The sequence below is a fragment of the Meriones unguiculatus genome, chromosome 1, assembly GCF_030254825.1.
Source record: "Meriones unguiculatus strain TT.TT164.6M chromosome 1, Bangor_MerUng_6.1, whole genome shotgun sequence".
Classification (NCBI taxonomy): Eukaryota; Metazoa; Chordata; class Mammalia; order Rodentia; family Muridae; genus Meriones; species Meriones unguiculatus.
Genome location: NC_083349.1, coordinates 57,326,203 through 57,349,752, shown reverse-complemented (window position 1 = coordinate 57,349,752; position 23,550 = coordinate 57,326,203). Strand labels below are relative to the sequence as shown.

The 23,550-nt window shown below is 52.8% G+C and overlaps 1 protein-coding gene across 2 annotated transcripts; it reads left to right on the top strand.

The window, feature by feature from the left end:
- Positions 1 to 60: 60 nt before the first annotated feature.
- Pyroxd2 (pyridine nucleotide-disulphide oxidoreductase domain 2) lies at positions 61 to 23,396 on the top strand. Of its 2 annotated transcripts, XM_021640433.2 has the most exons (16): positions 63 to 408; positions 3,458 to 3,477; positions 5,210 to 5,303; positions 5,380 to 5,453; positions 10,214 to 10,369; positions 12,339 to 12,492; positions 14,672 to 14,733; positions 14,813 to 14,910; positions 15,933 to 16,074; positions 16,454 to 16,588; positions 17,531 to 17,603; positions 17,796 to 17,952; positions 19,968 to 20,122; positions 21,016 to 21,122; positions 22,324 to 22,444; positions 23,090 to 23,396. In XM_021640433.2, the coding sequence occupies exons 1-16, from the start codon at positions 282 to 284 to the stop codon at positions 23,158 to 23,160; spliced, it is 1,746 nt and encodes a 581-aa protein (XP_021496108.1). In that variant the 5' UTR covers positions 63 to 281; the 3' UTR covers positions 23,161 to 23,396. The 2 variants fall into 2 exon arrangements, with proteins under 2 accessions (XP_021496109.1, XP_021496108.1); XM_021640434.2 differs by lacking the exon at positions 16,454 to 16,588 and having other exon boundaries at positions 61 to 408.
- Positions 23,397 to 23,550: the final 154 nt, after the last annotated feature.

Below are 23,550 nucleotides of genomic sequence, written 5' to 3'. Positions count from 1 at the left end.
CGCCCTCTTCTAGGCCAACTCTGGGCCCAGGACAATCTAGTTAATTGTTCTTTCTCTTTAGACCCTGCTTCCCTGGGTCCTGGAGGTGGCACAGGCTCTGCTCTTTCTTGGGCTACCCGCCCCCTTCCCAAGACTGGCGTGCGCAAACTCAGAGCAGCGGAAACTCAAGCCCTGGGAAGCCGTGGCCCAAGGCCAAGGCTGACACTGGGCTGTAACTCCTAGCCCCTCCCTCCGCCTGGGCCGCTGGAAAGCTGACGGCAAGCAAATTGCTGGGGGCAGAAATGGCTGCCAGCGGCCGAGGTCTCAGCAGGGCCCTGCACTCCTCTGCCGGTCCTGCTTGGAAGCGAGCTCAGTCGGGAGCCCAGGGGCACCTGAAGTCCGAGTATGATGCCGTGGTGATAGGAGCAGGTAAAGCTAAGAAGGCAGTGCTCAGGGAGGGAGGGCAGTGCCCTGCCCACAGGCCTTTGGGGGCCTCCGGTTAGCTCTGCTGCCCCCTCTGCTGTGGTCACAACCAGTGATGGGGCCTGCGATACAAGTCCCCCACGGTCTGGGAGTCCGTGGTTCTAGTTTCACCCTGGGCTTGCTGTGCGGTCCAGAGGGTTCTTTCCGTCCAGAATGACAAGGAGGACTAAGTCAACTCAGGACTTTCCCCAAAGCTCCTGCAAATGTGTGTGTACCTCTTCTGCTGCAGGAAGCATATGGTACTCAAGGGTCAGGAAGAACGAACCTGGGACTGCGGGCAAATGAAACCCTGCCACTCAGAACCCTGTTCTGACGGTAACCCAGAACATGTTTGTTACAGCCATGTGAAGAGGAAGCCAGAGTTTCCTTTCCATAAAGAAAAGAGGTGGTTGGGGGTTCCCAGACACCCTGATGTGCCTCCACAGAGGGTACGGTCTCCCATGGCTTCCCTCAAACACTGACTCCGGCTTCAGCGGTCTGCAACATTTTGCTGACTCTCAGGCTCTGAGCACTGAAGTGTGCTGGGTAATGGCTTGAGGCTCGGCTGAGGGCTAGGCTGCACCCCACACCGAGGCCTTTCTGATCTGGCTTTGGGGGCCTATTTCCAGCTGGGCTCTTCGCAGATGATAGCAGGTTCACATTTCCACAAAGCTCACCACACAGCTTTAAACGCTGCTCCGGTCCTGTGTCTGATGACAGCCACCCTCCCCAGTGTGTACACACGAGCGTTCATTATTGATACCAAAATAAAGATGCGTCTCACACAACTTTAAAAACCAAATAGACCAGCCAGGCGAGGTGACGCATGCCTTTGATCCCATCACTCAGGGAGATAGAGGCAGGTGGATCACTTTGAGTTCGAGGTCAGCCGGTTCTACAAAGCAAGCCCGGGATAGCCAAGGCTACACAGAGAAACCCTGTCTCTAAAAAAACGAACCTCTTGGTTTTAAGTGTCATGTTTTTTGGTTGAAAACCCATCGACCAGCACTCCACACAGGGAGCGAACTTGAAAAGCGGTGGCAGCAGTGTCCAGGCTCAGCCAGCTGCATTCAAGGGTCATTGACTGCTGAGTGGGCATCCCCATGAGCCCCGGGGATTAGCAGATCCTGCAGCAGAAGGGGACAGGTCACCAGGAGAGTCAGCCAGGACTTTAGTGGATGGGGTAGGATTCTGGACTTTGCAATTTTTGTCTTCTGTCACTTGAAGTCTGTTTGTCCCTCTGTGACTGAACTGGGACCAGTTGCCAGGAAGGCTTTACTGGTTTTCCAGGGCTGACAAGCACCACCAATGAAAAGCTAAATAGCTGCCATGTTTGTTACAGCCTTGCAGCAGGCTGAGCGCCCTTGGACACAGCTGATTCCCCTCAGCACTGCAAGGTTGCACGTTACGCACAAAGAATGCATGTTATGTACATAGTACTCTCTGCCTTACATATGAAGGACTTCAAGGCAGCTGCTACTTGGTAAATGCTCCTCTGAGGACCAAGCCAGGTGAAGCTCAAGGCCGTATATATACACGTATATTCAGAGAATGGCTTCTCCAACGGCAGGTTCAAACCACAGGCAGGTCCAACGAGCAATTCTTTTTCAAAACTTCCTTATGAAATTTTTCTAACATTCTTTAAATAAAACCACATAGTCAGGGCTTTTCAGCCTGTGAGTTGTGACCCCTTTGGGGGTCAAACGACCCTTTCACACGCATTGCATGTTAGATAACCTGTATGTCAAGTGTTTATATTAAGAATCAGAACAGAAGCAAAATTACAGTTATGAATTAGCAACACAAATAATTTTATGGTTGGGGGTCATCACAACCTGAGGAACTAACTGTTTTAAAGAGTCCTGGCATTAGGAAGGCTGGGAACGACTGTATGACAGAGCTTATCAAAAGTACTTATCACAGGATGGGTTAATCCTAGGGCATGGAGCTTCGGGTCTGTGAAAACATTTGTTAGTCAGCCTTATGCCAGGTCATAATGTAAGGTACATTTATTCTTGTAAATTGTGAGCAAAAGGGCTTGAAAAATCCAGTTTCAGAGACTCCATTAATAGATGAGAAAGGTGGCTCAGTGACCTCTAAAATTCTGGATATCTCCATGTGGGAAATTTAAAACAAAAGCAATTCAGCCATGAAGAAATTTATCACGGGGGTCATTGCTGCTCTCCTACTCGTGGGCATTTGTCGGATAAGAGCTGAGCATTTTATTTGAGCCCCCGTAATGGGTCCCCGGTGGGCGCTGAGAGATCACAGCCGTCGACTGACATCTGAAAGGCTGAGTGGCATCTGTCACCAAAGAGAAAAATGAGCAGGGGCCCCGGAGCTGGCTGATACTGTCTGGGCCTGTTTCCTGCCTGTGAATGATTCTCCACCAAAGCCAAGCCTGTCTCATGGAAGTGAGAAGCAGAGCCGCCTGTGCGCTCAGTGTAGGGCTGGGGCCACGGGATGTCCTGGGAACGGTGAGAAATCATGTTCCCGCACAACTCCCCGCCTGCAGAACAGAGCCCACCTTGTTACTGGCGTGTACCCGAAGCTATGTGGTAGTCACTTTGTTTTTTTTCCTTAATTTTGAACTGTTCCTATTTCTTTGTCGGAGCACTGTGGACTGGCAGGGACAATCCTATGTGAATCAAGCCTTTGGGGGCACTACTGTGCGTGCTACAGGCCACACCGGGGTCAAACAAGCTGTGTGTGAAAGCAACTGTCCCCATGAATGGTGCTCAGCTGGCGGGATGGCACAGCAGCCATGTAAACCGTGACACTTCCATACACTGTCACCAGCTCCCTCTAGGGACAGAAGTCCAGTAACTGTGGACTGCTTGACCTTGAAACCGGAAACAGAGCTTCTCCCAAGGCCAACAGAACCAGGGTGGGGTGAGCTTCCTGTCTCCCCCTGAGATGACACCCACATCCGTATGTGGGGCAGGCATGTTAGTGTGTGACTTGACACTGAAAGAACACATACTTGGTAACACTTTTCTCTCTTTTCTCATTGCAGGACACAATGGGCTAGTGGCTGTGCGTACCCCTTTGTGCCCACTTCACTACCCCCCGACACCCCTCCCCGTCCCAGCAAGTGGCTCCCAGGAGCGAAGAGGAGCATTTGAAAAAAGCAAGCAGGACAGAGGCCATAGGAGAGAGGGAAAGGGCAGTCTGTTCACGCAGCTAGTGTTGATCCAGGGCCAGCTAGAGGGGACACCATGGACTCCTGCTTTGTTCTTGCCCCAAGGCACATGGCCTCCACGGCCTGTGGGAGGGTCTGAGGGTTACATCACTCACCGCATGGAGGAGCAAGTTGGAACCTGGGATTGGAAGGCTCTCTCACACCAAGTCAGAGGCACTCTGTGCTCGGCAAGGAAGAAAGTATTGGAAAGAAACTAATACAGAGTCTGAAAAAAATAAGGGTTTGCTCTAGATTAGATACTATCGCAAATGACAACAACCCAGGCATAGCAAAGCTTACCTATAGCCAGCATGAGGAGTGGTCGGCATTCTGTAGGTGGGACAGAGCCCTCCCCATCTCCCAGGCAGCGCTACCCAGCGCTTGTCTCATTTCCATGGTCCCCGAGCACCCTGTTCACAGATGTCATTCTGTGGAGTGGTTTCTGAGAACAGCATGGCTTCCCTCTGTGTGCCATGTCAGCCCGCCAAGCCAGACTCTACGCTTTCATTGTTCTCAATACAATCTATCTGGGGACTAGATTCCCAACACCTCTACTCAACAGCTCTGGGAGCCCGAGGCAAGCTGTTACCTTCGCTGAGCCTCAGTTTCCCAGCTGTAAAGTGGGGAGGCCACAGCAACTGTTCCTAGCGGGGCAGGCTAGACACACTCAGAGTAGTTAGCAAGTGGACTTCACAAGATGTGGCTTAGGAACTTCAGCGCCTGTGTTGCCACATTGGTATCAGGGGCACAGCCTCGCTTTCTCTTTCTGTCTCTCCCTCTCTCTGCAGGTCTGTAGGCTCAGCTCGATATATATTTATTAATTTCCCTCTAAGTACTGGAGAAAAGTTCATAGAAACCCTCCATCGGTCATTTCCCCCCAAATAAACTTTTGCCACACCCACAGCGTCCCTTTATTGCATGTGCCAAAGGTATCAGGGCATATGCAATAAAGCATATTGTAAATACTCAGTAGAGACAGCAGTTCTCAACGCGTGGGTCGCGACCCCTCCGGGGTCTTGGCAATCCTCTGTATCAGATATTTATAATGTAGCTCCTAACAGTAGCAAAGTCACAGCGATGAAAGAATTTTATGGTTGGGAAGGTCGTCACAACACCAGGAACTGTATTAAAGGGTCGCGGCATCAGGAAGGTTGAGAACCCCTGGGCTAAGGTAGCACCCACCAGCCCTGTGAGGCTTCGAAAGTTGGAACTGTAATCATTAGCCCTGTCTTTGCCGGTGAGGGAGCTGGGGCACATGGATGAGGAATGAGAGTGAGAAACTGGACCCGGAAACACTGGCTTGGTGTTCTCAGCCTCGCCATGCTGCCTTTGGTGGGAGAACAGGGTTTGCTCCATCCTGGAGGAAGGACAGGGCCGTCTCGGGCAGGGTAGACATGATGCAATGTGCATTCCCCAGGCACCAGGCTTCCCCTAAAAGAAAGATCATCTTCAGCAGGGAAGTGGAGGGACAGATGCAGACACAGCAGATCTAAGAGGACATCTAGACATTACAACCAATTGGCAGGCCCTGCAGTGAGGGTCCTTGGCCAACCCCAAGGAATCAAGAAAGGCGCCTCTGTCCTCCAGGCGGCGTACCTCCAGAGACAGGGGGTGAACACTGTGGTCTTCGAGAGGCGCCATGTGATTGGGGGTGCGGCTGTCACCGAGGAGATCATTCCAGGTGAGCCTGGAGAAGTGGGGAGAAGGGGAGAGGCAGGGTCAATCAGGGGTGACTGGTTCTTCTGATTTGGTTCCAGGGTTCAAGTTCTCCCGAGCATCCTATCTCCTCAGCCTTCTGAGGCCACAGATTTACACAGACCTGGAGCTGAAGGTAGAGCTAGCCCTCTCGGCCTGGTGGTTGGCCGAGGGCGGGGGTGATTCCATCTTCCTGACCTGGAGGGAGGTAGCGCGTCCCATCCCTGAGCGGCTCCCTGCCCGAGGTCTTTCTTCTCTTCCAGCCTCTGTCCATCCCACACGTGTTCCTTGAATGCCACAGCTGATGGTGTCTCAGCTACCCTGTGTTTTAAAAGCTGGGAAATCTCAAATAAGAAACAGACCTCTTGAAAAACAAAGTTTTTTAGCATTGGATCTTCAATCTAGAGGGCAGCCATGGCTGGTGCCTTAGGCAGGAGCTCTGTCCTGACTCCCTTTGCCTCCTGGCATCTTATCTGGTCTTCATCAAGCACCTTGGGCACCTGAGTTTACAAAGCTGCCTGATACGCCCTTGTTAAACTTTGGCCTTTACCACCATTCTTGACAGCATGAGCAGAAACCCCTGTCACTGTGGCCAGAGTCCCCTTTGCTGTGGCCAGAGTCCCCTTTGCACATTCTTGGGCTCAAAGATAAAAGAATTTTAAAACAGACACAGAGAGAAACTCGGGCAGTTTATTGGAGTTAGAGGGAGAGTGCCCTGAACATGGATGCCACGGTGTCAGGGGAAAGAGCTGGATGGTGAAGGGACAGACAGTTGCCTTCTTACTCATATGCAAAGGGAAAAGGTGTGCTTGAGAGATGCAATGTGGGCACACCAGAGGGAAGAAAGGAATTGGGACATGGCCTTACCCCTGGGTGTTTGTTGGAGGAGAACAAGACTGCTCCCTTCCCAGGGTGATGGGGGCCTTGGATGCTTCACCTTTTAAGGCTGAGCCAAGAGGGAATATTGGACCTTAGTGTTTTGGAGTTAGACTTACAGTCTGCAAGAGTTAGTTCTTCCAGGCGGCCTAGAACTTGGCATGTACCTCGAACAGGGTGTGGCAATAAGTATAGCCTCAGTCTACCTTTTACTCATGTGACCGGGAAGGAAAAGGGTTTATCTCTACGTTACCCTTTAATTTTGTTGACATTGGACCAGGAGGGACCAATTGTATTTATTGTCATCAGCTTGCCCCCTTAGCTCTGTGGCCAGGGTTAAAGCCTTGGCTCACCTTTAGCCCTGCCATTAGGACAGACAGCTAAGGACCTCCTCTTGCTGAGATGCTGGATTATTTTTAATCTCACCATGGAAGGCGAGAGCCCGAAAACAAGTCATATGCAGCTTGGAGACTTTCCATAGCATAACCTGGTATCGGCTCCCTGCTTAATCTTGTAACTCTCCCCACCCCATAGCTCCCAACAGGCTCTCATGAAGGTCTGAGACCCGGGGGGTATAACAGTGTGCTTTTTCTTAAGGGCATGGTTGTTTTATTTGTTTTTGTTTTTTTAATTATTTGCTTAATTTTATTTTATGTGCATTGGTGTGAGGGTGTCAGACCACCTGGAACTGCAGTTATAGATAGTCGTGAGCTGTCATGTGGGGGCTGGGAGTTGAACTTGGGTCTTATTGGAAGGACAGACAGCTCTCTTAACCACTGAGCCATCCCTCCAGCCCCATGGGGCATGATTGTTCCTCCCACTTTACCTCACTTGTCTTGGCCTTATTTACTTGTAAAACTTGTTTTCTCTTTAAGGTGTGTGGAGATCTTGCCTAAAAAGAGATTCTCCCTCCCTCAACTGGTCAGACTTCTTTAGAGGGAGTTACTGAGCACTGCCATGCCATTTGCCTCAGAGGACTGGGGTCTCTTCTGGCTTCTGGGCCATTTGGAAGGGTTCCTGGGAGCAGTTTCCCTGGCCTTTGTTCTCTCTAGTCTGCTAACCTTTGCCTGCCTCTGTCTGCCTCCTCCTTCAAGTAGACACAGCCTCGCAAACTCAACCACCTCAGTCCTCAGGCTGACTTAGCTCGGATGTGCTGGCCAGGCTGTCTCCCATCTTAGACAGAAGGGCCATTGGGCCACCTATGCTGCATGAGTCCTGCTCTTGTGGAAATGAAGGCACACAGCCACTGTTTATAAAGCACTTTGCTCTAATACAGCGGTTCTCAACCTATGGGTTACAAGCCCCTTGGCAAACCTCTATCTCCAAACAATATTTACATTATGATTCATAACAGTAGCAAAATTACAGTTATACAGCAGCAATGAAAATAATGTTGTGGTTGGGATCACCACAACATGAGGAGCTTGTATTAAAGGGTCTCAGCGTTAGGAAAGCTGAGAACCGCTGCAGTAGAATCAAGTAACAGAAGCCCAAATGAAGAATTTATTGTTTTGAGAGAGAGAGAGAGAGAGAGAGAGAGAAGAGAGAGAGAGAGAGAGAAATGGAAGAGATGTAGCATCAGAATTAGAATGTAACCAAAGCCTGAGGTCAGGTCCAGGGTCTTCAGTTCTTTCCATACTATAGCTGAAGGAAATGTGTAGTAATGGAGTCCCAGTTCATGACAGCAGATTGGGGGGGGGGCAGCCTCAGCCCTCCCTGCCCTCCCTGGGGGATCTTCTAGATCTCTTCTGTCCACAGTTCCTCCCACTCATGCTTTCCTGGGAATCTACCTAGGGGGAGGGCATCACACCTAGCCCTTGGTGGGAATGACCTAGGGGACTGCCAGGGTCTCTGCCCGGAAGCCTGCTTTTATAGCCGTGGGACCCAGGGCAGCCTTTCCTAGCATTCTCAGGGCTGAGACACAGCCGGTCCTCCCCGCCCCTGTCTGCCTGGGATGGCTGTGCATGCTGAGAATCCGGCATGCAGAGGAAGGGCCCGCTTTTGTTTTTGTTACTTGAGGCTAGCTGCATATCCTGAACAGCTCCTGGGCATTCCGGGAGTTTGGCCTTCTCTTGCTCATCCCTCTTCTTACTTCTCAGGAATGACAAAGCTACCGTTTAGAAGTCCTAGAATCAGGAAGGAAAAAAAAAAAACAACAAATTATCGGTGATTAATTAGTCACACTCGAAATAACTCGGCTTCCCCTCGGCTGCTTATCGACTGGGTTGTTCAGTCAGTGCTCCCTGCATGCCTGCTTTGCACCAGGCCACGAACAAGCCTGGGGACAAGTAGGGTGAGGAATCAGAGACACAGTAAGAGAACTTTAAGCACAGGTAAGTGACAGAAAGGAAAAACAGAAGACAGTGTGATAGGCAGAGGTGAAGCTCCACCCTCCCCGGGTGACCAGGAACTCCTGTTCAGATGGCAAGAAGCCACTAGCCACGAGGACTTCCGAGAGAGAGTGCGCTCTGGTCCGAGGAAAGCAGAAGCAGGCAGGCCAAGGCGAGTGGAACAGAAAGCAGGTCGCTGTGCCCAGAGCAGTCCACTACGAAGGGGATGCAGGGAACGGGGCCGGGGCGGCTCGCGCTGGGGCTGCATTTCATCTAGGAACAGTGAGAAGCCAGAGAGCTGTTTAATCAGGAAGCAGGAGTTTGTAGAAGATTAAGGCATGGAGGCCCACGGATACCGGAGGCAGCTGCTCAGTGGACCACAAGATGGCAGTCTGCTACGAGGGCGCGAGGCTGGAGAGGGGTAGACAGCTTCTACAGAGCAGATTTAGCAATGTGAGATATGTCAAATGTGAGAGAAAAGGTGAAGCTGAGGCTAGCCCCTTCAATTAAACACTTCATTTTCGGAGGACCCAAGGCCGGAGCTGGAGGCACTTCCTGCTCTTGTAGAGGTCCTGGCTTCAAGTCCCAGCACCCATGTGACTCTGGTTTCAGAGCATCTGATGCCATTTTCTGACCTTCACAGGCATGTGGTACATAAGGTGTCACACACACACACACACACACACACACACACACACACACACACAGGCAAAATACCTGTATACATAAGATTAAACAAAAGAAACTAAGAGGTCCCAAGGTAGAAGTTTTCCCCAATTGTAACAAATAGAGCCCAACCTCAATGTTTAAAAGAAGGGCCCAAAGCTCCCCGCGCCCAGCCCCTTCCCACATTTGGACTGTGCTCTGCAGACCCCGAAGCTGGGTGACGAGGTCTGCTGGAAGGTCTCTGGTTTGGGCAGCTCCCGGAAGGTCGGGAAGGCCGCCATCTTTTTTGTTCCCATGTGCTTTCCCAGCTCTTCGACTCGCACATCCTGCTGTTGTCCTCTAAGGCACAGTCTTATCAGCAACAATCCAGTCACCAGCGCACGAGAGCCCACCCGAGGGCTACAGCAGTGGCAAAAACAGACAACACCCCCACCTCAAAGCATTTGCGGTCCCCTCACAGTGGCAGCTACAAAGAGTATGTGTAGTTGACCGTGTGGTGGCCAGGGCTTTGGGCAGAATACAGGTTAAGGGGACAGAGAGCGTGCCAGTGTGGTGAGGCTCGGGGTGGGGGGCTTGCAGATAGGCTGTGAGCAGAGACGTAACGTGGGGAGCAGGCCATGGATCAGGACAAAGAAGACCACAGACCGCGGCCACAGTCTGTCCAACTGATGTGAGCACACAGTCTCCTTTGTGGCCCTTGGGAAGAGCCGATGAGCTCCGCTGTGAAACATCACAAACCAGACACTGACTTCAGGGCAGCAAGGAGGCCTCCCTGAAGGTGGCCTTGCAGTAAACCAGGCCGCCATGCAAGTTTAAGAATTACCAACCTTGTGCATAAGGATTTTCATAATTTTCAAAGTTTACTTATTACCTTCTGAAGGGAGGGAGGGCGGTTACGGAGGAGGGTCCCAGGGCCTGGGAGTCAACCGCAAACATGCTTACCTGGCCCCACAAACAGAACTGGAGAAGGGTCAAGTGCAGAAACACGGATCCCTAAAATGCCTGTATGTCTGTGGTTCTGCAGAAGCATGGACTGAAGCTTCACCTGCGAAATCCCTACTCCTTCACCCCCATGCTGGAAGAGGGCACGCCGGGCAAGGCGCCCAGGTCCCTTCTGCTGGGCACAGACATGGCTGAAAACCAGAAGCAGATCTCTCAGTTCTCACGGAGGGATGCTCAGGTAAGGAAGGTGAGCAGGGACTGGAGTCCTCCCTCCGCAGCCCAGAGCAGGCTCTTGAGAGGAAGTGGATGTTGAGGCTATGGCTGAACAGGCCGCTTTCCCTGGACAACTCAGTCCGTTCTAGCCTTTGACCTTAGACACTCTGAGAAGGCGCGGGGGAGAATATTTAAGAGCAGTAGACACTGGGACTCCTGGAGCCACTGTGTTCATCTGAGGTTACTGACCAGACAGTCTCCACATGCTGGATTTCATAAAGGAATCCCCTCTGCTTCTGCTCAAAACCCCATGTGTTACCCATCCAAAAGCCCATGAACGCCCACAAGAAGGACTTAGAACAAGAAAATGTTCTTTCCGCTTGACATCAGTGACAGCCAAAACAAGAAAGCGTCCGCAGTGGTGTGCAGATCTGCCTCCCAGAACACACAGCAGATGGAGGATGCACGCTGCTTCCTGCACAGCTAGTGCAGGAACACGTTTGCTGGGCCTTGTCCAGATGAGTCAGCGGGTGATGCAATGGGCCTGGGGTAGCGGGTTCTGCAGTTGGGGAATTTTCTAGAATGGCCATCCTTGTACCAGCCTGGATGCCAGCTGCAGGTGAGGCACCAAATCCTGTCTCAGCGGAGGCATGCCAAGATGCACTTGCCTTCTGGTGTGCTAATCTAGCACTGGGCAAAGCTAGGGCAGCCACAAGAACACAGCACTCACTCAGAGCATCCTAAGCCTGGCTATGTTAGCTGCTATTCTCACGGCTGAGACAGAGCACAGGCTAGCAGTAGCTTAAAGGAGGAAGGATTTATTTGGCTTGTTGTTTGAGAGGGAACAGGTGGGAAGGCACCGTGATGGGAGCAGCCCACAGCTGTGGCAGCAGGGTCGTGAGGTGCCGGTTACTTCTCGTCAGCTGTCTGGGAGCAGAGAGCTCAGTGGAAGCAGAGCCAGCCTGTATGTCTTAGCGTTTGCCTGTATGCCCTACATCCTACTGAACAGAACCGTGTCTCGACGGTTCTTTAGCCTCCTCTCCCAAACGGCACCACTTCATCCCAAATTGTCCCAATACCTGCAACGTGTGAGGGACATTCCTGATGGAAATCGGAACACGGGCTGATGAGCACACATGTGACACCCCTCCCTCATCGTGAGCAGCTGGTGTAGTGGGCTGAGGGCCCTCGTCCCAGTGCCTGTGGCTCTACCTGCTAGGGACCACCCAGTGGGAGGCCTGAGTCCATGTCCTAAGGAACCCAGAGACCTGTCTTTGGTTTTGTCATCTTGCAAGCCTGCTCTAGGGGAAACTTTATTATTATTTATGATTTTTAGAAAGTTCCTTACCACAGAGCTTTACATAATACCACCATTTCCTGGGCTCACCACATATATAGCTGAGCCCAAACTCAAGTCCAGGGCTAAGATCAATCAGAACATGTGGTGGCAGCTTCCATCCCTGTTCCTGCCTGTCACCCAGCCGGTGTGAGGAGGGCAGGGCCTGGAACACAGCTGTGGACGGTTCTGTGGTGGAGGCTGCTGGGAAAGAGAATACAGGCTTCTGTGGCTCCATGGGATGAGGCAGCATGTCAGCCTGAGAGGTCAAAGCTGAGTGGAGAGCATGCTGGGAAGAGATCTGCTGTTCACCAGTCACAAACGCAGGACATAGACTTTTTAAATGATTTTTTTTTTAATCATACAGCCTATACCCTCAGTTATGTGTGGCTGGTGTTGGCCCACGCTGACCCTTGGTCCTGATGGCTGTGAGATTGCACAGGCTGCCCTGCCTTTTGTATGTGATGTATAGACCTTGAATTGAAAGAACAGAGCAGAGCCAAGCTGGGCCCCGGCTGGGGGTGTGGCTCAGGGAGCCATCAGGACTGCACAGTGGGGGACAGCAGCCATATGGGAGGGTGGCACAGAGGACCAGGCTTGAGGGCAGTCTCCTGTGGGATTCTGGACTGTGGAACGCTAGCATGAAGCTCTGCTGCAGGCTTTTCCCAGGTATGAGGAGTTCATGAGACGCTTGGTGCTAGCCATTGACCCCTTGCTGGATGCAGCCCCAGTGGACATAGCAGCCTTCCAGCATGGCTCCCTGCTACAGAGGCTCAGGGCCCTGTCTGCCCTGAGGCCCCTGCTAAAGGCAGGTAAGTCTAACAAGAATCAGGGCGTGGGGAGTGACTTTTGTGGAACTGGATGCCTAGACCTAAGCCTGCAGTGCCACGGCAGCTAGCAGGCATAGTCAGCTAAGAGGCCATGGCCAAAGAGGGCTTCAGCCTGTCCTACCCCAAAGACAGGGCCCAAGACAAAGGTCTGTGATTACTTAGGAGGATGACCCACCAAGGCATCCAAAAGGGGGGGGGGGGACACGGAGAAAGAACCTGTAGGGGATCTTAGTTACTTTGTATTCCTTGATAAAGCACCGTGACCAAATGGCTTGAGGAAGAAACGGCCTGTTTTGGTTATTTTGGCAGCAGGTGGCTGGAGCAGGAAGCTAGCTGATCACTCCCCATCCACATGCAGGGTCCAGATGCAAGCTGAAAGGAGAGAGGGGCTGTAAACCCCTGCAGCTGGCTCTCAGTGACACGCTCCCTCCAGCGAGGCTCCACCTCCTGAAGGCCCCATACCATCCCCACACGGCGCCAACAGCTGGGGACCAAGTGTTCACACATGTGAGCCCTGCAGGGGGTGCATATCTTATCCCCACCACTGCTCAGAGGGAATGCCAGTGCCGAGCTGTGTTGGCACTGGCCATGGGGTGATAGGTGAGACGCTGGCCCCGAGGAGACTCGGAGGCATGTGTTCACAGGAGGTATGTAGGTCCTTAAGGACCATTTCCAAGAGAAGGAAGGGGCCCCGTCCCCAATTGGTCAGTGGTTCCCTCATGAGACGGGGACCTCTGGGCCATGCGTCTACACATGAGCTGACACGGTGCCAGAGAAGCTCGGAGAAGAAAGGGCACATCCCACAGAGGCCTTCATCCCCAAGGGGGCCAAAGCCTTGTAAGGGGTGAGGTGCACACACTGCCCTCGGATGTCACTCTGTCCCCACCACGTCTCAGCCTCTTCCTGTTCTTTCTTCCCTGAGGATGGGAGACCTTCCCTGAGATGCTATTGGAATTTCAATATGTGAAAGCAGATCAAAGCCTGCATGAATCTCATCACCACGGCCACTGGTAGAACACGCTATAAGAGCCAAGAGAATTTGAAGAGCTGCCTCCATATGAGAGAGAATACTAAATTTAGACCGGGAAGGAAGGAAGGAAGGAAGGAAGGAAGGAAGGAAGAAAGGAAGGAAGGAAGGAAGGAAGGAAGGAAGGAAGGAAGGAAGAAAGTAAAGTCTGTGATCAATTAGTGAGGTCTTCATAGGTCTGCGATAGAAGCTTGATTTGCATGCTGTTATTTTCCTCCACCCTTTGAGTTCACAGACACATTCCCATATCCTAGAAAAAATACTTAATCAGTTAGCTATGGTTACAAGAAAAAGAAACCCCACAAAACTCCTTTGGCATCTAAAAGCCAGCGTTTATTTCCCATGGGTCTCTGTAGCTCAGCTGGCCCCGGCAGGCTCAGCTGGTCCAGTCTGGTCTCATGCTCGTGTTTGCGGCTGGGGACAACAGCAGTGCCCACTCCTCTCTTGGCATCTCTCGCCCTGTGTGTGTCAGCAGCATGTGACACGGCATGTTCTTCTCTCAGCCCAGGGGCCTGCTGCCCAGGCCAGTTTCCATTTGTGGCACATTTATAGCTATTCCACTGGCTAGCAAGCCACGTGGATGAGCCTAGAGTCAGGGTACAGGGTAGGTCTCCTGGCTGTGGGGGTGGTCATCGCTGCAGCTATACGGGAGGAGGGTCTGGAAACCGAGGCAGCGAGTGGGCTTTGTGAACACCACCAAGAACAGACACTCCTTTCCAGATTAACAGTCCAAGGCGCCTCACGCAATGACGACACTAATTATTAGCAAGTTCTTATGATGATATGTATTAAGCAATCACTATTGCCAACTGCAGTGGCCATGCAGAGGGGCTACAATGGCCAAACCCACGATCCCGTCCTCTAACTAAAATGTCACTGGTGCCCATGAAATCACAAATCACTCCTGTTTCATTTAACCCTTACAGAAGCACATGAAACACGTCTCCCATCTTACAAAGAAACAGACTTTGAAGAGGTTTGAAAGGGGGCCAAAGTCTTGTAAGGGGTGAGGTGCACACACTGCCCTCGGATGTCACTCTGTCCCCACCACGTCTCAGCCTCTTCCTGTTCTTTCTTCCCTGAGGATGGGAGCAGAGTCTCCTCAAGGCCTTGATGTCTGTACTTCTCTTTCAGGGCACACCCTAGGAGCCCAGCTCCCCCAGTATTACCAGGTCCTCACAGGCCCCATTTCCAAGGTGAGTGTGGCCAGATGATGGCCCAGGGGTCCCTCCTGCCACCCAGGCCCTTGAGCCTTTCTGTGCCTTTGCTGTCCAGGTGCTGGACCACTGGTTTGAGTCTGAGCCTCTAAAGGCTACTCTGGCCACAGATGCTGTGATTGGAGCGATGACCAGTCCCCACACTCCAGGGAGCGGGTGAGTAGGGGCCGAGTAGGTGCCAAGGAGGCCCCTGGAGACTGGAGTTCAGAGACGTGTCCTGCCCAGAGTCACCTACCTATGCTGCATGCTAGAGACACAGTAGTCAAGGGACAGAGACCCTCACAGGACAGAGACCCGGAGCAAGCAGAGACCATAAAGTGTGGAACACGTTGGGACAGTGGCCAGCAGGGAAACCGGTCCTGCTGTAAAAAGGACCTGCAGCAGGGAATGTTTGGTCTGAAATGAGGGGGAAAGGAGGGCCTTGCTGAAAGAAGATGAATAAGAAAGAGGCTCCAGGCTGGTGGTACAGCAGGTACAGAGGCTGGAAGGGACAAGCGCTCCATTCCAGAAACCAGCTCGGTAGGGATGCGCAGCGTGAGGGATCATGGTAGGACCAGGCTGACACCAGGCGGGAGCCATGGACACCACCTGATGACACTGGCCTTTCCCCTCAGGCGATACTGTACAGCAAAGGCTTTCAAAGGACAGGCAGCCGGAGCATCTGGCCTCTGAGACCAGGGCTCCGGGCTCCACAGTGGGTGGGCTGCAGGTGGGTGCTGAGGAGAGCCAGTGGCACTGGTCTGGCTGCGTGAGGGAGAGAAGAGAGAGAGTGTCGTGGTGTCTGAACACCCTGCAGAGCTGACACAGGGTCAAGGCTGACACCAGGCTTTCTGTTGGCACTCTGAAAGGGCCCTTCATTTGGATGAAGACACCGAAAAAGACCAGTTGAGAGAATGATGAAGGTGCTGGGATTAACATGCGTGCCAGAAACGCACACACGTAGAGATGCCTGTGGGAGCGAGACTCAGGCTGGTTCTTGGAGGCTGGAGTCCTGTGTCACATACAAGCACAGGGAGAGTGTGTCGCGAGAAGTCACGGCACTGAGCTCATTTGAAGGATCAGGGAAAGGGCTGGGTTGGGAAGGGGGAGTTGAAGCTCCAGGGCTGAAAGGGCTATTTGCTTCCAAACCTGAGACGGGATCCCGCCTCAGCCCCTGGTGCTCTGGGCTCTTCCCTCAGGTATGTGCTGCTGCATCATGTGATGGGCGGCCTGGAGGGGATGCAGGGCGCCTGGAGCTACGTCCAGGGTGGCATGGGTGCCCTCTCCGATGCCATTGCAAGCTCAGCTACTACCCATGGAGCAAGCATCTTCACAGAAAAGGTGCGGGCCCCTCCCCCAACCCTGACTGTTGGCCTGGATGCGGGGTGAAAGGGATTTAGAGAGACCCTCGAGTTACTGACGAACAAAGTGAGGCCCAGAATCCAGGCTGTCACTTCTGAAGACCTGGTGGCAGCTGGGTAGTTGTCTGTTGTAATCTGAGCCCACTCTTCTGGTTGACCCCGAAAGTTCACCAGTCATGAAACCATGCAAGGGCTGTCCTCCGTGGGGCATGGGTGGGTGGCATCAGTGTTCCCCAAGAAGCCTCTGGTTTGGGGGAACAGATTGGGGGTGAAGAAGCATGAGGCCTAGGAGCCACACCCACTGTTCTCAACCTGGGCTTCCTTCTGGGGCACTTTGGGATTTCTCGCTGGGGCTCCAGACTGTGGCTAAAGTTCGAGTGAACAGTGAAGGCCACGTTCAAGGAGTTACGCTGCAGGACGGTGAGGAGGTCAGGAGCAAAGTCGTCTTGTCCTGTGCGTCGCCACAGGTCACCTTCTTGGAGCTGACGCCACAGGTGAGGTGGGTCAGGCAGGTGCCGTAGTGGCATGGAATGAGGTGCAAAAGGTGGAGCTTGCCTCGAGGGTGATGGGAGGTCCACAGAGGTGAGGGGACCTAGACCACACAGCCGGCAGTAGGCCAAGCCCACGTCTAGCTTATAATTCTTTTGACTTCTCCCCTCTTGCCAACTCTGATTCTACCATCTGCTGGGTGATCTATTGCAATATTAATGCTGGGAATGGAGGCTTGGGAGTTTACTGTTTTGTTTTGTTTTGTGTTTAGCACAGTCATAAAACTTCTGGGCAGATAAGGCCTTCTCTCAGAGGCAGAGAAATCCGTTGTCCTTGGCTGGTTCAGCTGCCGGGGCCTATGTGTCACCTGCAGTGGCTGAGGCTCTGCTGGTCTTGACTGGACTCAGGTCTGTGTCTGGGAACTGGCTGACGGAGGCTGGTCCAGGACAGACTGCTGGAAAGACAGAGTGCGGGGGGGGGGGGGGGGTGACGACGACTCATGTGTCCTTCAGCCTCTCGGGTCTGGCAGAGGGCGACAGCCGGCAAGCCCAGCATGCTCCAGATTGTTTCGTCTGGGTCCATCTCATTTGCTGACATTGGCTAAATCCAGTCTCCCAGCCAGGCCTTAGTCAGGACTTTGGAACATGGCAATTGGTCGTGTCTCCTCTCTTTCAGTGCGTATTGTTAAGGCAATTCGGAAGCAGCAAGAGCTATGACTAGAAGGAGTAAGATACATAGAAATGCCTAGCCCTGTCCCAAGCTGGGCATGGAGAGAGCTGCGCCCAGCTGGGACAGTGGGCCAAGTGCAGAGACCTGCTTAGCCTAGGGTGGAGCCCTCCTGGAAGCTCTCACAGAGGAGGTCGTGAGTTCAGCCTCCAGGAGAGGCTGAAGGACTGGTCTTAGCTCTTTGGCTAGCCCCGGCCTTTTACAGAGCTCTTTCCTTCCAGGAGTGGCTTCCTGCGGCCTTTATCAAGAGGATCTCCCAGCTGGACACACAGTCTCCCGTTACGAAGATCAACGGTAAGAGAAGTCTGATTGCTTCTGCCCTTTGACACGTCTTGCCTGGGAATCTCCCAGTCACACTGTCCTCTCCCCGCTCTGGCTCCAACTTGTCCCCAGCTTGTCATACTTTCAGACTTCTGGCCCACTGGACAAGCAGGTCATGACTATTGAGGTAGGGACCTGACCTGGCGTGACCTTTTGGCTCCTCAGTGGCTGTGGACAGGCTGCCCAACTTCCAGGCGGCCCCCAACGCTCCCAGAGACCAGCCACAACCCCACCATCGGTGCTCCATCCACCTGAACTGTGAAGACACCTTGCTCCTCCACCAGGCCTTTGAAGATGCCAAGAGTGGCCTGCCTTCCCAAAGGTAGGTGAGACCTGGCCCTTGGGTCCCCTGCGTGCTCTGGCCTCTTCTACCTGGCCCTAAACCTCCAGTGTCCCAGAATCAGCCTGCCTAGGTCTATCCATGTTCCAAGAACACAAAGTGTATCTCGGACAGGAAATCTCAACATCAGAGCGTTGGAGATGAAAAGGGCAGGTGAGGGTGTGGTGGGCATGTCCCAGGTTAGTCCTGAGGAGGACATTACTCAGAATGAGAGGAGGAGGAACTACCTTCTGGTGAGAGGAGGGGTCCTCAGCTTCAGTGACAATAGAAGGCATGCTCACTTACACCCTAATGCTACAGCCTGCTTCCTCTGTGTCTGTTCAACAGACCTGTGCTCTGATCCCACTCAGGGTCAGGCTCCATGCCAGGCACAGGCTGTACAGCCTGGGATGTGAAGTTTATGATAACTCTGCTGCATAAGAGCTCACAGAGCGAGATAAAAGAGAGACACAAGGCTGCTCATGTGGTGCCTACTCTTTGTCGGCTCAGACACAGAGCACCAAGGAAGACCCACGAGCTCCCCATTCTGTGCTGGCCCTCCACTGGCTAGCAAACAGCCAACAGTGTACAATGACAACTAGCCCTGAGGAGAAAAAGAAGACAGGCTGAAGGAGGTCTAGCAAGGTAACGTTTGAGCAGAGAATTGAAGGAAGCAAGACAGGTTTCCTTTCCTGAGGAAGAACACCCAGAGAAGGGTAGGTGCAAAAGGCCTGGGGTAGGGGTACGCTGCTGTATCAGGAACAGAACGGTAAGACCAGAGCGGAGGGCTCAGAGCTGCAGCAGTTGGCCGGGCACAGTCCACTGTCCTGGCTTTCACTCAAGGAAAATCTGACTTTTTCTTCAGAAAGACCTCCCCATTCAATGTGAGGGAAAGAGAAGACACTCGTTGCAATTGATTCCTGCAAGCAGAATGTGAGGTGACAGGATAGTGGCTGGGGCCTGGGTGGAGGCAGTGGAAGCGATGGGAAGTGCCTGAGTACTGGGCATGTTTTAAAGTATTTATAACGTGAGGGTGAGGTTTGCCGTTGGTCAAGAAATGGTTTGTGAGAACGGAGCAACTGGAAAGTTATGAGAAAGGCAGTGGCTTCCGGGCAGGTTTGAGAATGACATTAGGCATCAAGATTTGGACAATGACAGGAGAGGCTAGCAGATATCTGAGGTAAGAGGGAGATGTGCAGCCAAGGGGTGTCGCTCTGAGAAAGGGCATGTCACGTGACTTTGAAAGCCACTTGTGTGGTCTGGATCTGTGGGAATGGTTCTAGCATCCCCAAAGCCTGTGGCTACCAAAACCTGTGACATTCAGGACCCTTTTGTAAAATGGCAGAGCCTGCATTTCACACCCTCACATCCTCCCATAGACCATCAGTCATCTAGATGACTTAAAACACCTGTGTGGATGCTGGGTAAATGGCTGCCATGTGATATCATTTACAGAATGATGCTAAGGGAGAAAATTGGCATCTTCAGTGGGGTATAGTTTTCATGCACAGAGCCCCTGGGTCCTGTCTGTCAGGTAAGAAAGGTGTTGGCTGTAGGCAAAGGTGGACATGGGACACTATGCTGTGGTGCTTGAACAGGTCTGGACGCTATGCTTTGCCTGTTCCAGATAAGGCTTCAAGGCCAGGAGGGGAGGGCAAGCTTGGTTGGACCCCGACCACTTGAGAACCAGCTGACTTGGGTCTGACCCCTCCATGGCTCTCATCCATGGACTCCGATGGCATTTGAGCTGGGAAGTGTGGATTAGAACAGGTCTGTGGGGAAGGCAGACAAGACCAGGGCACATCTGTGAGGCAGGTGCGAAAGAACCAGAGCCCAGTGGCCTGGGCTCCAGGTCTGGAGGAATGGCACAGAAGTGGTCTGGACTATGCTAACTGCCACGGCTTCCCAGTGATAATCATCCCGGGTTGCTGGCCTCTGAGGACCTTCGTTTGTCACCTCAGAAAGGCCCCGAGCTCTTTCCCACAGTGCCGATCCTCTCTGCTCCCCCAACACCACAGGCCTATGATTGAACTCTGCATCCCCTCATCGCTGGACCCCACCCTAGCTCCACCGGGCTGCCACGTGGTCTCCCTCTTCACTCAGTATACGCCCTACACCCTGGCAGGAGGCAAGGCCTGGGATGAGCAGGAGAAAAACACCTACGCAGACAAAGGTAAAGAGGGCGATACGGGTTGCTCTGCAGGATGACAGCTGGGATCCACTGGGCACACATGCGCGCGCACATGCACACACACACACACACACACACACACACACACACACACACACACACAGAGCCTTATTCATGCTAAAAAGACAGGGTCCCAGGCTAGAGAGAGGCACCACAGGTAAAGACATGTGTTTGACACGCCTGATAGCCTGAGTTTGAAAGCCCTACGTAGAACGGAGGGAGAAAACCAACTCCCAAAAGTTGTCATCTGACCTCTACACCTGCACTGGATTTCTCTCTCTCTCTCTCACACACACACACATACACTCACATACACTGACACACACACTGATATTCACACACACACTCACACTTCATAACACATTAACATTTGTATAAAGCAGAAGCTTCTGCTCTGGGCCCCCATTGCTCTCAGTCCAGCTGGGGAGGCTGGCTGGGAGCAGATCAGCACAGAGCGCTGTGCTCTGTGGACCAAAAGAAGGAAGCCCTGAGCCAGAGACGAGCAAAGCACTCAAGGGAGGAGACATTGAACTGGGTGTTCAGCAATGAATGGGGGTTGGCACAACTGCAAAGAATGTTCCAAGCAAAAGCAACAGCTTAAGCAAAGCAATGAGAAGAAAACTCTTTCGCGCATTCAAGAGGAGGAAAGTAGCATTAGGTCAGGGTAAGAGAGGAGACAGTGAGGCTAGGGTCGCTACAGGCCTTTTTGATAAAGCATTTATTTGCTCATGGACCAGTTCCTGTTTTTGCCTTTTACTTACCAGTTTATGGTTTGCATAGGACAGAGTAAAACTCTGGCTCATGTAATTCGGTAGATTTTTAGTAAACATAAGCTTACTGCCCCCTCTTCTTCCCCATGCTTTCCCGGGCTCCAGTGTTTGACTGCATTGAGGCCTATGCCCCTGGCTTCAAGAGTTCTGTGCTGGCCAGAGACATCCTCACGCCATGGGATCTAGAGAGAATCTTCCGGCTTCCTGGAGGGGTGAGTGTGGGCCTGGGGCTTCCTCCCAAGCCTCTTCCTACATCCTGGCTGGCCCCTTTAGGCTTTACCCAGCCTTCATTAGGAAGTTGTAGAGCCCATGGCTGAGCAGAGACGGAAGAGAGAGGACAGACACACAGGTACCACTCAAGAAGGTCACCAGGCCTGTGACACTGTAGAAACCCTGCCTCAACTTCCCCAACAGCCTCTTCTAAAGAGAGCTAGCTCCCTCTCTGAGGATAAAGGACCTTGTAGTAAGCTTTACCAGATAAAGGAGACTGGAGGACAGAAGCCAGGAGCCTGGGAGCCTGGGATAAGTCAAAAAGCCCTGTGAGGAATCAAGGAGCCCGGAAGAGTCAGGGAGCCCAGAGGAGTCAGGCATCCCGGGGTTGTCTGGAGTACCATGGTGAGGCAGCCCCAACCTCGTAGCCTCTGGGACAGACCTCCTGAGCCTGACAAGGCCAGAGTGAGCTGAGTGGTCTGTGATGCACATCAGTGTGAAACCCAGCAAGAACACACGTAATGCCATCATGCTCTGCTTACATTGATTATGTGCCAAAATGATCAGATTCGGAATCTATTAGACTAAATAAAACACACTATTGACAGAAATGTCGCCAATTTGCCTTTTACCTCTTAAATGCAGCTCCTAATAAATCTAGAATCGCATGCATGACTCTGGTCATTTTTGTTGTTTCTGTTTCAACAGTGCTAATCCAGACAGAAGGCAAAAAGCCAGGTAGTGGGAGGGAGAGGGACTTCAGAGACGGATCAGTTTGAGGCAGGCATGGGTGAGGAATGTTGACAACAGTAGGGTCTGGAGGGGATGGACATGACATGAGGGCTGAACGAGAGGCTAAGGACAGGGTGGCAATGTGGTCGTGAAGATAGCATGGTTTGAGAGGAGCAGGCTTGAGGAAGAAGCAGTTCATGGTCCACAGCAAACCCTCAGAGCGCCCCCCTTTCCTCATTCAATTTTCTGTACTCTGGAGAGGCCCCTACCCCACTTTATTCCTGATAACCTCTGGGGGTTTCACCCAAAGCCTGGGACAAGTCCCTCTTCTCCCCCAGCCTCTGTTAAGAACCCAGGGAAATATCCAGGAAGCAGAAGGAGCTGGGTTAAAGGATGGGGAGAGGAAGAGGCATGCAGGGTGGCAAAGCCCACAGCACTCCCACACTAACGGCTGTAGCCCTGCCTCCGCAGAACATATTCCACGGTGCCATGTCTCTGGACCAGCTCTACTTTGCCCGTCCGGTTCCCCACCACTCTGACTACAGATGCCCTGTCCAGGGCCTGTACCTCTGCGGAAGCGGGGCCCATCCTGGTGAGTGACCTAATTCCTTGTGTGGGTCGTAAGGGCTTGTGGGGTGAGAGTCATGAGCTTGCCGGCAGAGGAGGATGTGGGAAGCCATCCCTGGGTCCCAAACCCTCTGCGCAGGGTAAGCACACAGGGTGCCTCTCCCAGGCCGCCACAGCCCTCAAGCCTTGGGTAAACACCTCTTCCCACCTAGGGACACATACTGATCGGGGGCAGAGGCAGCTCCTCCAGGGGCTGTGGGAGGCTCACATTCCTTAGTTCCTCACCCGTGTCTGAGACCAGAAAAAGACCCGTAATGTTTCTCAACTTTGAAATTAACTTTGCTGTACCAACTCCAAGCCTAGCTGACTTCACTGCAGCTGGCGCGGTAACACTCTCCCTGTGCTGCGGGCATGGCCTCCCATAGAAAGCTGTGTCTCCTGCCCCCTCTTGAGTCTTATGCTTCAGCTTTACCTGCTAAACTTGCCAAGTGCCCCCCGGTGAAGCGGGTAGGCTGGCAGAGTGTGACCCCAGCTTGCCTGCCCTCCCCCAGCTGTGTGTGGAGGCTGCAGGAAGCCCAGACAGTGTGGCCCTTGTTCCAGCTGTGGCTGGTCTCCGTGAGTCCTGCCCTGCCCCTTTGGGGTGGGCTTCTGAGCGGAGCTTTGGTTCCAGGAGGAGGCGTCATGGGAGCAGCCGGGCGAAATGCAGCCCACACGGTCCTTAGGGACCTCAAGAGCATGTGACACCGGGCTAGCTCGGACAACAAGGAGAAAAGTTTTCCCTGCACTTCTGAGCCGTTCAGCAGGACCCCTGCCCATGATGCCCTGCTTCGAAGGATGCCACTGGAGACAACTGCATTAGCAAGGTGCCATTGTTTCTTAATTGGGACCCTAGTTACATTTATGAGAACTTCACCTTGCCCCAGGCCTTCACGGATTAGCTGTGTTTGTCTTATTAAAAACAATGTTTTGTATAGAGACTGCTTGTCTTGTTTTTCTATGTGTCTATAGCTTGGAGGAGCTGCCATGCCGGCTGGACATAGTCCATCTAATGAGTGGAAGAATTCAGTCCAACTGTCTCCTTCTTATCAGTGGGGTTCCCACTACCAACTTATTGGAGGGCTCGCCTGCCAA

Bases quoted from the DNA above. Each gene is read 5' to 3' on its own strand.
- Pyroxd2 (XM_021640433.2), top strand. From the start codon at position 282: ATGGCTGCCAGCGGCCGAGGTCTCAGCAGGGCCCTGCACTCCTCTGCC. The intron at 5,454-10,213 runs GTAGAGCTAGCC...GTGGTTCTGCAG, and splicing joins ACACAGACCTGGAGCTGAAG to AAGCATGGACTGAAGCTTCA. The intron at 10,370-12,338 runs GTAAGGAAGGTG...GCTCTGCTGCAG, and splicing joins TCTCACGGAGGGATGCTCAG to GCTTTTCCCAGGTATGAGGA.